Raw genomic sequence first — 19,295 nt, forward strand, 5'->3', positions numbered from 1 at the left:
GGAATGTCAATGGCATTCGATCGCAGGCACTGAATGAAGATTATGGATTATATCACTAAACTTAAAACAGATCATCTTCTATTACAAGAAAGGCACCTTACTGAGTCAGAATAAAAATGCCTCATTGACTAATTTAACTCAGGATATCTCAGCCTTTTATAACTGTAGACAAAGAGGAGTCTCAATTCTAGTCCATAAAAGGCTACTTTTTACAAAAAAAATAGTACACTAGCAGATCCAGAAGGCCGATACATAATTATACAGGCTACAATATTTAACAACCTTTACACAATTGTCAATGTATACGCTCCTAATAAAGATGATTCAGCCTTCTTTCGCATGCTCTTTTCACACTTGTTAAACTTGTCAGCCAGTTCTACAATTATCATGGGAGGTGATTTTAACCTTACGCTAAATCCCTTAATAGATTGCTCAAATCTCAAAAATAGCAATCAGCCGCAATGCCCCAATATACTAGAGCAGTACATGGACGGCTTTGGTGACATATGGAGGCTGAAATTTTTTTTTCTCGTGAGTTCACCGCTCTTTCTCAAGAAAATATTTTTTTCTTTCAAACAATTTGACAGCTCAAAGAATTACCCCCGAAATATATCCAATCATCATCAGCAACCATGCACCAATTTCTCTCAATCTAAAAGTTGAGTCAAGTTTGGGACCCCGACCAACATGGCGCTTCAACACGTCCCCATTGAAGGACCTGGATTTTGATTCTTTCGCGAGGAAGGAATGGGATGACTTTTCGAAATTCAACAACTCCCCAACCATATCCCCAGCTCTTATGTGGGAAAATGGGAAAGCTGTATTGAGAAGTCGAATCATATCATACTCTTCGTATAAGAAAAAACAAGAACAAAAATTGGAAAATGGAATTGAGGAAAAAAATTAACCGCCTCAAGGAAGAATATGCAATTAATCTAACAGATATGCTTAGAAACATCAATTAGACATTTTATCAAAAAGAACAGATTTTCTACAACAGTTAAGATACACTAACTTTGAGTACAATAATAAATCAGGAAAATTCCTTGCGAGCCAACTTCAGCGGAAAAGTCATTAATTACAGCCATTCAAGATTCAAATGGCAACTGTACACACTCACCGCTACAATGAAATTTTTCATAATTATTATAGCAGCTTATACGCATCTTGAAACAACCCAGACCAAAAAGAAATTCAGAATCAGAATCATCTTTATTTGCCAAGTATGTCCAAAAAACACACAAGGAATTTGTCTCCGGTCGTTGGAGCCGCTCTAGTATGACAACAGACAGTCAATTTACAGAACACTTTGGAGACAGAAAGACATTGACAAAAAAAAAAAAACAAAAAAAAAAAAAGTCACTGAGCAGTAAAGGGTTGCTAGTTATCTGGTAATGCCGGTACATTTTTTTTTATTAATTTATTTTTTTGGGACAATTGTGCAAAAAGATGCAGAGTCCTCGAGCACTTAGAGCAGTTCGAATGACTAATATTGCAATAGTCCGGTGCAATGAGCATTGTGCAAAGGGCGCTGAGACCTCAAGGAGTGTATGCGGTTTAAAGTGACGAGTAGTGCGATCATCTGGGACAATGTTGGTTGTGCAAATGTTACAGATACTCCTCAATCAGTGTGCAAATGGAGCAGATGCTACTCTGGCATGAGTGGCCAGTATATGCAAATAGTGCAGCTGTGCCGAGACAACTTGAAACTTTTATTAAGGATCTAAACTTTCCTCAATTAAATAGACAAATTAAAGACAGCCTTGATGTTCCTTTAACCATCACAGAATTACATAATGCATTAAAAAATATGCAATTGGGACGAGCGCCTGGCTCAGACGGAATCCCCGTTGAATTCATTAATCATTTCTAGCCAATACTAGCGCCTGTATTTTTTCAGAACAGTCAAAGAGATAAACGAATAATGGTCAAATTAGTAGCCATATGAACACAGCTTTAATTAAGTGATTACTAAAGTCAGGTAAAGATTCCACTCTCCCGGCTAATTATCGGCCCTCATCACTGATCAATGTAGATATCAAGATTATCTCCAACGTCCTTGCAGCGAGACTTGAAAAGGTACTCCCGTCGATAATCCACTATGACCAGACAGGCTTCATTAAAGGTAGAAGTTCCACAAATAATGTCAGACGTCTGTTAAATTGAATAATCATGTCACAGCGAAAAATCTTAACGCCATCATCATGTCACTTGACGCAGAGAAAGCTTTCGATAAAGTTAACTGGGCTTTCCTGTTTGCAGTACTTCGCAAATTTGGCTTTGGAGATTCATTTATACATTGGATAGCAACATTATACAATTTGCCGAAAGCGACAGTCACCACAAATAGGATTACTTTAACAAAGTTTTCCATTACAAAGAGGAACCAGACAAGGATGTCCACTCTCACCAATGCTATTTGCAATATTCATCGAACCTCTTGCTGCCGCTGTACGTCAGAATGCAAATATTAAAAAGGTATGTGCTTCCTCGAGACAGAACACAAAATCAATCTGTATGCGGATGATATCCTTCTTTTCTTACAGGAACCCAAGTATTCTCTTCAGGCAGTCTTCAATTCTCATTAAAACGTTTTCACAAATATCAGACTACGCTATCAACTGGACAAAATCAACAATACTCCCAGTAATAGCAATCTCATGGACTCCTGCAGATCAAATCCCAGATTACCCTATTCCTGCAGGAAACATTACGTATTTAGGTATTAATATTTCGCCAAAAATCACAGAGCTAACCAATTTAAATTACACACCACTTCTGGAAAAAAATCTGATTTCAAGACGCTGGAATAACTTGCCTATATCACTACTGGGAAGAATAGCCACAATAAAAATGAAAACCTTATTTCAAATAAATTATTTATTTTCAATAATTCCATTTAACCCCACATTTAAATGGTTTCAAACCTTTGATTCTGCTGTAATAAAGTTTTATTAAAAAAATGAGAAAAATAGAATTTGTCTATCCACACTTCAGAAAGGTAAACAGGAGGGAGGCCTAAATGCTCCCAACTTTAAATACTATGATTGAATATTTACGTAAAACACACGTAAGCGCAATGTGCTGCTCAACATGGGGACTGAGAAAATAGAGACACAAAGTGCACTGTGCTTTGTATCAGGTGTAAAAGAGAACCCAGTGCACTAATGTTGGCATGCCCAAGCCAACCATACTGTTTCTCTACTAAACATGGCAGGTAGCCAAAAGGAAGACAGACTGGGAGGGATGTGAGTGCTTGAGCAGTCCCAAAACCTTTGCCATAATCCAACTCCTCCCTGGGGAAACGGTTATTTATAGCCGTGTGCATTTTTAACCTACTTTTCTCTTAAAGAAAAAGTAAAGACAGAAGCAGCAAGGAAGGCAGATGTACGGAAGACTGAATAGACGTGGCATTTTCCGCATAAACCGGCAACAAAGCTTGACTACAGAAATAACAACCCTGGAAAGTTTATGAAGAGTATATAGCCATGCCAAATAAAAGTCAAATATTTATAATTTGACTAAATCATTACACATTTCACATTGAAATCAAGAATGATTTTAGTGCTGTTAAAATTGTATTTGCAAGAATGCAAACAAGGAAGAGATGTGAGCCCCTGAGCTGATCAGGGCTTTATTTTATAATCTGCGATTTTTGGCGCCCCCTAATGATGTAATTCGGCAGTGCAACAAAGGCTTCATCGCTTGGATATGACGTGGCTAAATTCCTGTCCTACTCCTTTTCAATCCTGCATGCTTTCTCCTTTCTCTTTGGCTCAGTCGACCTGCTCACCGTCCATATATGGGCCTGCCCGTTCGTAGGTAAAATACGTCATTTTAGAGTGCCACCAAGTGACCCGGCATGGGAATGTATTGGGATAGTCACTAAATATAACAAAAATAAATATTGAAAAATATAGCAAGATGTGTCAGAATCTGATAGGCTTAATCAGCATTCTGTCATCAACTCTTGAGGTGGCTTAGGTGAAAAGTACTTTTTTTTTTTTCCCCCTCACAAAAATTAGTTGTGGAATATAGCTTTAAAAAAGGTAACATCTCTTTCACCAGTCCCGAAATGTGTCATTTCATCCAGAATCTTCAATCATCCGGCCACAAAACCAAAGTTCTATCATTATTGTTTGTTGTACAGTAGTGACCGCCTTACAGGAAAAATGCAACCTGAGATAGCTCCACTCTAAATAATGTTATATACTGTATGACTAATATAAGAATCCTAAAACGAGACCAAGTCACAGTTCTCCTGACACTAAGTGAACAATGAAATGTGCAAACCTGTTTTTTGCGAAGCTTGCAGATCTGCTGTTCCACCATCGTGATCTCCCTGTCGACACGGTCCATGTTCTGAATCAGTTCTTCCTTGGAAAAGCGGGCTGGCACCAGATCCAAATCAGGGTCCATGTGTACAGGGCTCACAGGGGAGATTGGCTCAAGCTTCCCCATGGCACTTCCACGATCCTATAAGAGGAGCAGGTCACGTGTGAAAATGTAAAAAAAAGGGAAGGGGAAGAAAGGGAAAAGGGTCCAGCATGTTGGCGTTTGCCATCAAATGAGTTTTGCTTTCTTCTGTGCTTATTCCCTGTGGATGATAAATTGTGTAATATGTTAGTTAGGTGAGTAACAGAATGTTGGTAATACGCCGTAACTTAATTCTTTCCCACTACATGTAGACTGTGTCAAATCGTTTGCTATATTTTCTCTACTCTTGTCTTACCTGTGTTGCACTTGCCCCACTATTCCAACATCATTTGGTGCACTTTAAGAAGAGAATGGATTTGACAGGATTTATGTAACGACTCTACACCCGCCATTGCTCAGAGTAATTAGCGGAAACTCAAAATACATTTTGATCATATTTGTTGGTACTTGTGATTCAAGTTCAGACTCTCTGGGTAACTTTGAAACTAATGTCAGAATTAGCAGTTCTACAGTACAGTGGACGTGGGATGTTTTGATCTGCTGCCTTTTGCAATCTAGGTCATGTTGTCTACCCATCCATTTTCCGTACCGCTTCTCCTCACGAGGGTCGCGGGTGTGCTGGAGCCTATCCCAGCTATCTTTGGGCAAGAGGTGGTGTGCACCCTGAACTGGTCGCCAGCCAATCACAGGGCACATAGAAACAAAACAACCATTCGCACTCACATTCACACCTACGGGCAATTTAGAGTCTTCAATTAACCTAGCGTGCATGTTTTTGGGATGTGGGAGGAAACCAGAGTACCTGGAGAAAACCCACGCAGGGACGGGGAGAACAAGCTAACTCCACACAGGCAAGGCCAGATTTGAACCCGCAACCTCAGAACTGTGAGGCTAACCGGTCATCCACCGTCATGTAGTCTATTATTAATTAATTCATGTTTCTCAGCTCCTTAAGTCTTAGAACCCACTACAGTTTACAAATAACACTATAAGCAGAATCTCTTTCTATGATTCCTGGTAGGGTATTTCTATTATTATCATCAGTTGTTTTGAAGGAGAAAAGGAATACTATAAAGGAAATCTTGGAATTACAATCAGGTGAGTCTATGTGGACTGCCTCATGCACAAAATAGATTTTTTAACTTGAAATTGGAAAACAGTATTTAAAATTGGGATGCGGTTCAAACGTAAACTGACTACTGACCTTAGCGAGATCCTCAGGTCCTCCAAGAGGCAACTGTGGCCGATGTGATGAGGGTCTCATCAGAGAATCTGGTCCCATCTCCAAACGAGGCCGTTTGATCTCACCGAACTCCAACTCAGAATGGCTGCTAGGCTCTGGTAAGTAGATGTGTTCGTAGCGGATATGCTGCTCTTGTCCTCTGCAACAACAACAATATTGTGTAAATTAAAAATGAAAATACAGTACCTGTACACTGAGGTAGGACAAAGTACATATGCAGTTAACCTCGCTATTCTGGCCAATAGCGAAGAAAGTAATTGACGCACCCCCTAAAATGTTTAGAATTGCCTTTTTTTTTGGTAGTTGAAACAGTAAATATGCCACAAACTACAATCCAAAACACTATTATAATTTTAAACTGGTTTTACAACATTAGCCTTAAAAACAAATGGATTAATGATGATTTGATATTAAATGTGCACGTGCAGCAAAGTCGAAATGCATCACTTCAACTTACTTCCTCGACACCAATTACTAATTTCCTATTAGCTAGGACTTTGGCGCCTGGTGGAATCTTAGTGCACTATTGAAAAAGCCCACAAAAACACGAGCAGGTAAGTTTTTCAATGAATAGCTGAGATTAAGTTCCACAGAGAAAATACAAATATGTCAATTTGCAACTAGCAAACCGCAAATAGGTGGAGGTTCACTGTGTCACAAGACTGGTCCTGGGCATGTGAAATTACATTCGTAGGTGATTGGTCAATATAAAATATCTTGGATATATAATTGGAAACATTTTTTTTCCTAATTATTCAATGCGTGCAAGGTCGAGAACATAATTTACACAAAACTTATTTTTAGCTATTTAGCCATTTAGGGTGTAACGGTATGCTAAAAAGGTCAGTTCGGTACACACCTTGCTTTTAGGGTCAAGGTTTGGGTCACATTCAGTACAGTTAAGGGAACAAAATGCAAAACATGAAACTGCTTATCTTATGTGTAAAAATTACATTTAAAGTCCGACAACAACTTGCAAGCTACTAGCAGTAAATTATCCAATAAATGAAATGAATTCTGAAACAAACCAAACAATGTAATAAATGAAATAAAATACAACCCCAATTCCAATGAAGTTGGGACATTGTGTTAAACATGAACAAAAACAGAATACAATGATTTGCAAATCATGATCAACCTATATTTAATTGAATACACCACAAAGACAATATATTTAATGTTCAAACTGATCAACTTGACTGTTTTTAGCAAATCATTAATGGCTCCAACACATCCCAAAAAAGCTCGGACAGGTGGCAAAAAAGAGTGAGAAAGTTGAGGAACGCTCATCAAACACCTGTTTGGAACATCCCAAAGGCTAACAGGCCAATTGGGAACAGGTGGGTGCCATGATTGGGTAGAAAAGGAGCTTCCCTGAATTGCTCAGTCATTCACAAGCAAAGATGGGGCAAGGTTCACCTCTTTGGGAACAAGGGCGTGAGAAAATAGTCCAACGGTTTAAGGACAATGTTCTTCAATGTACAATTGCAAGGAATTTAGGTATTTCATCATCTACGATCCATAATATCATCAAAAGGTTCAGAGAATCTGAAAAATCACCGCATGTAAGCGGCAAGGCCGAAAACCAACATTGAATGCCCGTGACCTTCGATCCCTCAGGCGGCGCTTCATCAAAAAACGACATCAATGAGTAAAGGATATCACCGCATGGGCACAGGAACACTTCAGAAAACCAATCTCAGTAAATACAGTTCAGCGCTACATCTGTAAGTGCAACTTAAAACTCTACTATGCAAAGCAAAAGCCATTTATCACCCAGAAACGCCTGCTTCTCTCTGCCCGAGTTCATCTATGATGGACTGACGCAAATTGGAAAAGTGTTCTGTGGTCCGACGAGTCCACATTTCAAATTGTTTTGTGAAATTGTGGACGTCGTGTCCTCCGGGCCAAAGAGGAAAAGAACCATCCGGACTGTTATGGACGCAAAGTTCAAAGGTCAGCATCTGTGATAGTATGGGGCTGTGTTAGTGCCAATGGCATGGGTAACTTACACATCTGTGAAGGCACCATTCATGCTGAAAGGTACATACAGGTTTTGGAGAAACATATGCTGCCATCCAAGCGACGTCTTTTTCATGGACGCCCCTGCTTATGTCAGCAAGACAATGCCAAACCACATTCCGCACGTTTTACAACAGCGTGGCTTTGGAGTAAAAGAGTGCGGGTACTAGACTGGCCTGCCTGCAGTCCAGACCTGTCTCCCATCGAAAATGTGTGGCGCATTATGAAGCGTAAAATACGACAACGGAGACCCCGGACTGTTGAACAGATGAAGCTGTATATCAAGCAAGAATGAGAAAGAATTCCACCTACGAAGTTTCAACAATTAGTGTCCTCAGTTCCCAAACGTTTATTGAACGTTCAAGAAAAGGTGATGTAACACAGTGGTAAACATGGCCATGTCCCAGCTTTTTTGGAACGTGTTGCACCCATAAAATCCTTAATGATTATTTCTTAAAAACAATAAAGTTTATCAGTTTGAACATTAAATATCTTGTCTTTGTAGTGTATTCAATTAAATACAGGTGGAACATGATTTGCTAATCATTGTATTCTGTTTTTATTTATGTTTAATACAATGCCCCAACTTCATTGGAATTGGGGTTGTACTTATTTAATGATTTATAACAAATATTTTCTTTTTAGAAAAGTGAAACATTATTTTGTCTTTTTAGGAAGTGAACGATGCGGTGCAACAGTAAAAGTTTGAACAGTGTCTTATGATGCTATAAAAATAATGACATTTGTTCTTGCTTTGGCTGGATCTGAAAAGTCAGGGAGAGGCCATTTTAAATGCTGCTGGAAGTTAATTTTTAAGACACTTTTAGATGTGTAATGTGCATATAACATGATGTATGAGTTAGCTGAATGGTAGTTAGAGTTTTTGACAAAATTGCGATTGAGAGTTTATCATTCAGCATTTTAGTGTCTCAAATTCTGTACACCAAATTCATACCATACACTCAGTACCAACATATGCAGTTTCAGGAACAAAGTCAATCCCTCATAAATGACAATAAAATGTATGTTAGTAGGAATAAATAAATAAATAATGGGAATATTAGTGTGTGTGTGTGTGTGTGTGTGTGTGTGTGTGTGTGTGTGGGAGAGGGTGAGGGGGGCAGCCCTAATCTCTAGTATTGACATGGATGAGTTTATGTTGATATTGCGGCTCGTCGTTCAGTGAAATTTTGGATATGTCTCTTTTTTGATTGCGAGAACCAGATCTTAATATGCTTTTGAATAATAATGTGCTATTTATGCTCAGGCAACAGATATTTATCATGAACGAACTACAGTGCTTGGGAACATGAGGCAAGTCAATAACCGAGACACTTGATTCAGTCACGGTGCATGTCATAAGTGAATACCAATTTTCAAACTTTGTTTTACTAATGACTAATACAAAAGACGAAGCCATAACTAAAATGCATACAACTAAAATGCACACAACGACTAACTACAACATCAACCAGTTTTCCGCACATCGTCAACTCACGTGTACCCCAGCAGCCACCGGCGCAAACACAATGGACGCTGACTAGGGATTGGCATACTTGAACTGGAAATGCAGTTACTACTTTGAGTTTCTCTAAAGAGGACAATATCTTAGGTTTGTTGTACACTATGCTCGCTCGCTCGCGCAAACACACACTTGCCTTCATGGACCCCCACACAATTGGCTGTCTGTCTATCCATCAGTTAAGAGTCTCTAAAGAAGTGTACTGAGAATGGTGTGTTGGTTTATATTTAGGTGGCTATTTGGCATGTCACGTCTGCTCTAAGTTGCTCATTTAATGTGGCTTCAACTACACTCATATTTAAGTTCTTCTTTCATGTTGATGACATTGTTCTGCAACTTCGATATTAACACTGACCTATAAACTATAAATGTGCCATATACTTGAAAAAAGGTGGTATTTTATTACACATTTTGTGTTGCTGAAAAAGCACAGTACTGACGGTCACTCTATGAAGACAATTGCTGTTTGAAATGGTTTTAAAGTCCCAGCAAGCAAGCAGCATTTCTCCACACTGACTCAAACTGAGTCAGATGATTTACACTATAAAGGCTGATCATCAGATTATCAAGGAGTCAGGAGTTTGTCCTAGAAATGGTGCAATTTAGGGACCATGTGTTCAGTTAGTACACTCACAACTTCAAAGAAAATTAAACAAAAAGTGGGCAATTGACAAGACAAAAAATAAAAAATGTCAATGCGAATAATTTCAGTGTTAGTGATGACTCTAACGGAAAGTTACCCAACAGGTGCTAAGTACATCAGTAAAGTATATTTACTTCCATTCGCAAGAGAAGATTATCTCAAATCTGCTCTGTCGTCTGATGCCAAAACGTCAGTAACTTTACTGCCAGTGTCAAAAAGGAAGTGGCTTTTGAAGAGCAGAGGGGAAAGCACAACCATAATTGATTGTCTCGGCCCACAATGGCCTTGTGTGTGGTTTGTGTACATACCGAGGAGCATGGATCCTCTCCGTCTAGTTGGGTGCGAGTGGGGTGGTGTAATCAAGACTAATCTCTGCCAAGACTACAAAAATTGCTACTGGAAATGTAGAGGTTATGGGAATTATGTGATGTGCAAGACTGGGCACACACTGAGAAAGGAAAATTTTTTAAGGATGTTTATCAAGGCTTAGCTTGCTTAAAAAAATGCTCACAAGATTCATAGCCACATAACCAGATGGTACCCCCCTCCCTTCCCCACATTCACGCACATTCTTTTTCATCTTTATAGATGGCTGGCACTTACATAATCACATCAAGCTCAAGACCGCCCTCCCCACCCCCCTCCCCCATCGCTCTGTCCCTATTTTCTTTCCTGCTCTCGTGAGCGTGCAGAATAATCTGATCCCTGGGGAGGATTTGTCTGGAGGATGAGAGAACGACTGGGGGAGGAGAGAGGGCAAAACAACACAAACACCAACACCTAACGTTACAACCAGCTCCATTAGATTCTCGCTGCTGTGCCTCCGACCGATGACGGCAAGACTAGAGATTCTGTGTACTGATACTGTAGCCCGTTACTGTGAAAGCATGACAACGTTTGTGTGTCTTTGCCACTCCAAAAGGATACAGCTCTACAGCTGGACAAGGCACTGGGGCTGCTTACGAAGAGGCTACACTCAGGATGAATGAAAGTGTGTGCAGAGAAGAGCCACAAACAGAGATGTATATAAAAAAACAAAAAATTATATTTTATATATATATATATATATATATATATATATATACACACACACACACACACACACACACACACACACACACTGTCAATAAACCCAGACCATAAAACCTTTATGTTCATATTACGGCCGCAGGTGTGCCCCTTCTCACACCTACAGCAGCACATTTCAACACCGATTCACATACAGATGTTTGACTATGAAATGTTGCTCATGTTAAATGAATGAAATTTAGTTTGGGAAGCCTTGTTTAAAAAATACTACATTTTGGAATGTGTTTTGTATGTTTCTGTGGAAGGCAGATATCACAACATATCATCATGATGAATGTAAAAGTTATTAAACCAGATAATTAAAGGTGCCTTCCAGCAAAATCTTTTTTAATACTGTTTTGTGCATAACATAGTTCAAAATTAGTCTGTAACCTGGTTTGAGTTTGACATCTATGCGGTTTGTCGAATGAATGCAATAGCCTTTGAAGACCAAAACTGCTTGCAAACGACAGGATTTGAAATGGCCGACGGTGAGTTACACCAATTAGTATTTAAGTACCTGCCCATTTTGTGGTTACTACACGTAAACATCTGAGAAAAACTGCTGAGTGGCAACATAGCTGTGTCTTGCGCAAAGTTTAAACTTTGCATCACCTGCCAAACTCAAGAGGAGCTGAGGAATAAATGGCTTCAATGTATTTTTGGAGAAAATGAAAAACAACACAAAATGAGCTTTCCCACACTCCTGGAAGTGCATTTCCGGGTTTGGAGCCAGCCAGCCAGGTTGCTGGGCAGCTGCCACAACCCATGCAAATACAGTATATAAATCATACATGGTGCTTTACAACAATAATTAACTATACGGTATGTATAATGTTGAATGGCCAAAATGAATGCTGCGGAGTGAGCCAGTTATGTTTTAGTGATTGAATGGCACCCGCTTCTCAAAAATCCTCTTCTCTTTTGCTTCACCCACGCGACCCGTCCCCTCCTCTGTGGTGTTGTGGCTTGTAAGTGGTGGGCGAAGAATCCAACGCTTGGTGAATACTGCCCCCCTCACATCAAATGAAATCAACGCCAGGTCACTATGAATATTTGGCCCAGTTGCTGAGATAACGCCATTTGCCAACGGCCAATCAGAGTGAAGCTGTTTTTCATATTTAAATTGAGAAGATGAATGATCCAATCAGAGCAAAGCTTATTTACGTTGCATATCAATGAGAAATCCAGCCGTCTCAACTGCCAGGTGTAAAAGACGATCTTAAAAAATGACTTTTTAGGCGTTTTCAACCCAAATTATCTTGCACACCCCCGATTAAAGGACATCCAAGATTATGAAAAAAAAATATATATATATATATATATATGTATATATATATATATATACATATATATATATATTTTTTTTTTGTTTTCTTTTAATGTGAACGGTGTTCTGTCCTTGCGCCCCTGCAGCACACACGAAATGGACGGCTTCGCAGAAGCCGCACTTCGTGTCGCTACAGTAAGTGCAGTGTGAAAAGTCCCATTAAGGGGCAAAAAATATCTATTTTTGAAACAATATCGATGCGACTAGAAAAAAACTGATATATCGATTAAATTGATAAATCGCCCAAACCTATTCCAAAGGGTTCTTTCAGTCTACTGCTGACCAAGTTATCCTACACTGGGGACTGGGCAAACATTTGCAAGCTACCAACAAACAGCTTTAGTAGAACAGAGTCCCTGTTGATCAAGTATTGTGATCATGCCTTCCATAATGTAGCCAAGAAAGATGGCCAAAACTCTGCATGCTCCATTACCCCTCCAAGCAATTTAAAAAGACAGAAACTATGCTTGTGCTTGCCAATTACATAAGGATTACCCTGAGGCATCATTTTGCAGCCTTGACTGAGCACGGTATGCCCCCAATCAATAAAGTGCTGAAGCTTAAGCCTGCACACGAATGACAACGAGGAAATCATTCTTCATATTCCTCAACAATTGACCAAGTTGCAATTTAGTATGCAACTATTTAGTTGGGAACAAACGTAAATGAACAAAAGCTATGTGCAGTTTGCACACAGTGCTAATATAAGTGACAAAAAAATGACAAACACAGTGGACTGCAGGACACTTCCCTAAAAGTGACTATAATTGCCTTTATTAATAGTTTCAACCACAAACATACATATACAATTACAATCCCAAAAGACTTGTAACATTTCAAATGCTTAAAAACATCTTTAAATATTATTGTACCCTTACAAATAACAGTACAGTAGTGTGTTGAAAGTCTCTTTGTCAGCCAAAAACGGACACGCACGCACGTGCAGACTCCATTTATTCAACTCGGGTCACACAAACGGCAACAACGGTCGCCTTGTTATTGTCATCCTTGCACCTCCCTCTCTAGGCATGACTTATTGATTTACGCTTAATCCATCTGCTCCACTACGATAAAGGCTAAAGCCACACGGCCACCGCTACCTAACCTGTTGCTAGTCAACATTCCGGTCTTTTGACAACAATATGGATGACATCTCAAAGCCGAATCAAGAAGTGCTGTGCTTCCCCCCACCCCCACCCGACCCTCACAGTAACCTGGACAACTAACAACACGCCAGACTCAGCCATCCAGCTACAGATTCACTCTGTCTACAGTGGAGACCGCACAGCTGCCTTAGTTAGGTAAGCGCAAACGTGGCGGAGTCTACATTAACAACAGAGTAAGCAGAAGTTCACTTGATGGAGAAATACCGCTCGACACGACTGCCAATGACGAGCTGATGGTAAAGTTTAGAATAATCCAAACTGGATGTTTACATCATGGGCTGACAAGACTCTACTGCATGACACCTTAGATAAACACACAACTGCAGGCGCAGATGCTGTGTTTGATGTAGCGGGAGATTTTCACCACGGTAACCTCATGAACTGTTCTTCTCAAGTACACAAATACTGTAGACCACGGGACACCAACATGATGCCAGCAGAGCCCCCTCCCTGCACAATGACCACATTAATAGCCCACAGGCCTGTTGTAAAAGGAGCTCACCAGAGATGGAACATTGTGATTTCCTAGAAATGTTGTTGATGTGATCATTTGCAAATGTAAACACTTGCAGAGATTTATAGAAATAATGTTGCGTATCGATTTACCCGTTTCCTACCTTGTTTAATCATTGCTTAAATGTATTGTGAGAAATCGTTAACGTGATCAGTGTCTTTACATAGATTAACGTAATTAGTTATTAATACGAACATAAATTTAAAAAAAACATAACACAGAATAGGTTGAAAAAAAACATCTGTGAAAACGCAAATATACAAATACCTAGGTTGGCAAGTAAAAGTGCCATGGCAAGTGACTGGCAGCATTTGAAATGTGCACCCTTACCTCTCATTTCCCGGTTGGAACTCCGAGAGCAAGGAGGGTCGACGGCGATGGGGCTGAGCCAAGTGCGAGCTGTAGTCGCGGGCATGATGGGAGTGGTAGTCCACCATTCCGACTTCCTAGAGAAAGAAATGCAACAAATGAAAAACAAGACATTACATTTATTCACCATGTATATGACCCAGACATACAGAATAGTTTGCCATATCCAGTCCTTACTACTTGTGAACACATTTGATCTGAAATATGAAGACAAGCGTTAAGGATTAACTACAGGTGTAAGCAACCTTGTGGGGAAACGCCTTAGCTTCCCCCAATGTAAAAGTCCAAAGACAGAAACACTTTGGGTTATTGGGCCCCTGATATCGAGGACATAATCTTGATAATTAGGGGGTGTGAGTAGAAACATTCCCGTCCACAATGACTACGTCAACTTCAAACAACTAATGAGGGGAACGAGCTGTGTGCGCAACATTGTGAGAGGGAATGTTTCCAAAGAAAACCGCAAGTGAGATTCGCTGTGGGTCATGCCCTCTCCAACGGGTCGGTGTAATGACGATTCCTACATGTCCATCAAGCAAGCAGTACCAGACGCACAACACCCACAAGTCCTTTTATTAGCTTTCGCTTGGAAAGTGAGGTATGAGAAAGAAGCGCTGCCATTCAGTGCATTGTGTGCCGGGCCTCTTACCGTGTGTGCCCGCTGGAGCTGCAACGGTAAGGTGGCAGGGTTCGGCAGGTGTCGCGTGTCCATAGTTCTCCGGCCCGGTGGCACAGACTGGGGATGAGAGGACATCCTGGCACAGCCTCTTCCTCTACAGACAGGAAGTAGGTGTGGGTGCAAAGCAGACGGGTCTTATGTGCATTATGGGTTGTTCCTTTTGGCCAGCACACTAGAGAGAAATAACACAAAAAATATTGGAGCAAAATATGTATATCAACTATGAATACAAATAAAATACATTTCAAATACAGTAGCTAAAACAAATTCAAATACTAAAGATTAAAGAGAAAAATAAAAACAATTGCTTATGGTGAGTACAACAAATAAAATAAGGATGTGTTACTGTGGCTTACTAAACTCAATTTAATGTCAAACTAGTACACTATGTCGGACTTGAATAACTAATAGCAATACTAATCCTTTACAACTATAATCAAAAAGAAGCCTAGCACTCATTGCGACACAAACCGCTCATGCCCGCAAACAGAAAAACACTCCACTTGGCTGACCAAACCCCCACAAGCTCCAATATGTTGAAATAAATAATCAAAAATAAATAAATAGTCAATTGTTGAGTCACACGAATTTCCAGCTCAGGTTTAGAATTGATTTCTTAAGATGTGACAGCAATAGAAGAGAAAAGAGAAATGTGTTTCATGTCGTCAATGCTCAAGTTGCGAGTGCACCGTGGGATCAGCGGCCGCGTAGTGGATAGACAGTTTGTGCTCCACGAAGAATCTCGCCCACCTTGAAGAACATTTGCTTCTTTAGATTTGATTTTGACGCCAGCTTGTATTTTGAAGCTTTAGATTGTGCTTGTGCTGTCAAGATTAAGCGATTAACCAGCAACTAATCAATTACAACAGAATCAAAAACTATTTTGATCATCGATTAATGGTTTAGCTCAAAATGTCAAACTCGAGGCCTGGGGGCCAAATCCGGCCACCCATATCATTTTATGTGGCCCACCAAAGCAAGTTGTGTGCATCAACTTCCAGAATTCTTGCTAAGCTCTGTACCAAAATTTAAAATTCTTGTATGCAATAATACCATTGAGATATTGCAAGCATTTTGTTTGTTACCAAAAACCTTTTTTACATTAACTTGAATTATAGCTGAACAAACTAACCCAGTCACTGAATCGTAATCAATTTATGGGGGAAAAGATTGTTAAACTATTACAAAAAATAATCGTTATATGCAGCAAGAGCGTAATTAACCTGTGACTGACATGTAGTTGAATTTGAAGCAGCTTCAGAAGTATATACTGTATCAAACTAGTAGCCCTTCACATTAATCAGTACCCAAGAACTTAAAAACTTTGCTGAGTACAAAATCATTCCCTGTTGTGTGATATTGCTTAGTTGTTGCTTATTTGGTTCTTTCATCATTAAATAATACCAAATAAAAAAATAAACTGTTAATAAACAGTAAATGAAATTAAAGATTTTGCAATAAACTTTAATGTAAAATACATTTCTAGCTGATCATTCGATTAGTCGATGGACTAATTGATAGACTAATCGATTCTAAATATATTGGATAGTGACAGCCCGAGAGCTGACCAAGTTTTTAATGAATTTCTGATGTCCAATTTTGAGACTAATTGCAGCTCTTGCTCCTCAATAACGTTTCAACGGCCTGTGTGAGCGTTCACGCAGCAAATCCTGTCCAACCCAAACACAGAAGACACTGAAGTTAACCAGATTGGGATGTGGCTGACAGTAAGAGCACACGAGTACACTCTGCCAGCTGTCAAGTGTCACATGGAAAACTTCACTTCTCAAACAATAGAGATCACATAATGATGCACACGGAGCTTCGGCATTTGAAAGCTGATCTTTCAGAGGCCTGTTGTAGATAAACGGGTAAGGAAGAGTTGAGTTAACATGTTTTTTGTTGAATTACATTGACTCGAATATACTAAGGCTACAAAAACAGTTTCCACGCTCTTATTGGTAATCAAGTATGAATTTTTGGTTTCAATAGTGACTGAAGACTCGAAACTGTCTGTACGCAAATGGCTGTTTGTTTATATGTGCCCTGCGATTGCCTGGCGACCAGTTCAGGGTGTACCCCGCCTCTCGAACGACGATAGCTGGGATAAGCTCCAGTACGCCCGTGACCCTAGTGAGGATAAAGCGGTACAGAAAATAGATGGACGGAATATTTTCAACGTAGCTAAAAAATGTTGGAGAGAAAAGAGTAATTCATAAAAATGAAGGACAGCAATATCTTTTGGAATCCATTGTTGCTCCTTACAACAAGACTGCGGAGGGTTTAAATAATGAATTGTATAACCTGCAGTTTCTATTGTCAACATTAAACAGTAACTCGAACGTGGTAGGTCAGTGACAGTTGTTTAAATGAGACATTGTCTCGTGATATTTTTTTTTTTGGACAATTAAAACAGATCCTAGATGTCTTAAAAGTCTCCAAGGATCTAGAATTAGAGCACATGCCTATTTTAGTCTGTTTTGAGAGGGTGGTCCCATCTCTTTCATATGTACCATTGCTCGTCCAATCCCCTCCACTGCGGAACCAATGCAGAGTACGGCTTTCTTTGCAATTACAACTAGGGGGGCTGGTACTTTGTGAGTCCAGAGTGTTTTTAAAAAAAAAAAATGTGGATGTAGACACTCTCAAATTGACGCTGAAAGTCTGCGGTACAGCACATCTTGTTTAATTTCAAATCCGTTGTAGTAGTGTTTAGAGCCAAAGAGATGTGAATTGCGTCAATGTCCCAATATTTCTGGACCTGACTGGAATGAGATGGCATTAGCGATGCACCGACACTATAAGCTACGTAAAGGCCGCGGGGCAGCGCGTAACGACGACAGCGCCCCAGGGCAAGCTTGCCCATATTTGGGAGTACTTGCGTAGCAGCCAACCAGGAAGTAACAGGGAGGCTTTTCCTGCTGGTCGGTGTGTTGCTGTTAGCTCTCTCAAATCACTCTGCCTCTCTCCTATCAGATGCGCCTTCTGACATTACCACGACATCACTCGCCAATGAAACTTTTTTTTTTTTTTCATCTGCATGTCATCTGCATGCGTGCACCAAACTGCCCTTGAAAAGCCAAAGCACAAACACACAACAGAAGCAGCACATATACCGCCCACGAAAGTGGAATAGCACTTTTCAGTACAAACAATAAGAACAACACAATTTAACAAAATTTTATTTAGAGGCCACTTTAAAACATTTTTTTTAAATGCATCCGTAACAAAATGCTGTACATAATAATGATCAAACGGAAAACAAAAAATGAAGGAGAAAAATAAGTTATATTTGAGTGAAAAGTCATCTTCTATAAAAGTGCATTTTTAACTATTTGTAAGTAAAGTGTTACATTTGAGTGAAATCAATAAAAGTGTGTATTTTTAAAATAATATTTATTTAAAACGAAAAATTTTAATCAAAATTCCAAGACGTAATGGCGTTATCGAGCATTAGTGCTCAGTATCAAAGCGCTCTCAAATGTACAGTAAGTAATTGTACTCGTACTCGGTCTTAAAGTGGTATCTGTGCATCCCTAGATGGGAGAGTCTAAAATCCTGGAAGAACTTGGCTGTTGTTGAAATACATGATATGAATAAAGCTTGCTAATGCAGCAGGATGCCCAGATAAAAAAGGAGTTGATATGAAACATCCAGCATTTGACGCCTGCAGATTCCACAGAGTAGGACAAAAACGAGTACGGCAATCACAAGAGCCGCAGCGCACCGAAAACCTGAATCATGACAAGGGGGTCAGCACAATAAAAGAGCTTTGACATCTACTCCGAGGCGAACGGGGCCTTGCAGACAAGAGGGTAAACACATGCACTGGCGCTGCTACAAACAGCCACAGGCAAGCCGCTGGCTCACAGCCAACGGTGGGGATGAACTCAGTCACCTCACTCTCTCACGCCAGCGCACTTGACTTCGCCACTCTTTGGACCTCTCCACACACTGGAGTGGGCTTCGGCCTTCGCTAGTCAATAGCTCATCGCGACCACCCCCACCTTCTCGCTGAATCTACGTTTGCACAATTGACATTGTCCCAGATTGTCGCACTACTTGTCACTTTAAACTGCATCCACTCCTTGAAGCCTCACCGCACTTTGCACAATGGTCATTGCACCGGACTATTGCTATATTAGTCATTCAAACCGCTCTAATTGCTAGAGGACGCTGCATCTTTTTGCATAATTGTCAAAAAAAAATTGTACCGGCATTACCAGATTACTAGCAACCTTTTATTGCTCAGTGACTGTTTGTCCTCAATGTCTTTATGTCTCAAAAGTATTCTCTGTCAAT

At 39.9% G+C, this 19,295-nt stretch overlaps 1 protein-coding gene across 3 annotated transcripts in view; it reads right to left on the bottom strand.

Annotated features, from left to right (window-relative positions):
* ncor2 (nuclear receptor corepressor 2) overlaps positions 1–19,295 on the bottom strand; it is an 87,445-nt gene that overhangs the window by 55,251 nt on the left and 12,899 nt on the right. For all 3 annotated transcript variants that reach the window (XM_061671343.1, XM_061671344.1, XM_061671342.1), the window contains exons 2-5: positions 14,964–15,165; positions 14,276–14,391; positions 5,642–5,819; positions 4,294–4,476 (exon numbers count right to left, since the gene is read on the bottom strand). In XM_061671343.1, the coding sequence (XP_061527327.1) occupies positions 4,294–4,476; positions 5,642–5,819; positions 14,276–14,391; positions 14,964–15,068 (582 nt within the window). In that variant the 5' untranslated portion in view covers positions 15,069–15,165. The remainder of the gene's footprint in view (positions 1–4,293; positions 4,477–5,641; positions 5,820–14,275; positions 14,392–14,963; positions 15,166–19,295) is intronic.

The sequence above is a fragment of the Phycodurus eques genome, chromosome 3 (assembly GCF_024500275.1).
Source record: "Phycodurus eques isolate BA_2022a chromosome 3, UOR_Pequ_1.1, whole genome shotgun sequence".
Taxonomy (NCBI): domain Eukaryota; kingdom Metazoa; phylum Chordata; class Actinopteri; order Syngnathiformes; family Syngnathidae; genus Phycodurus; species Phycodurus eques.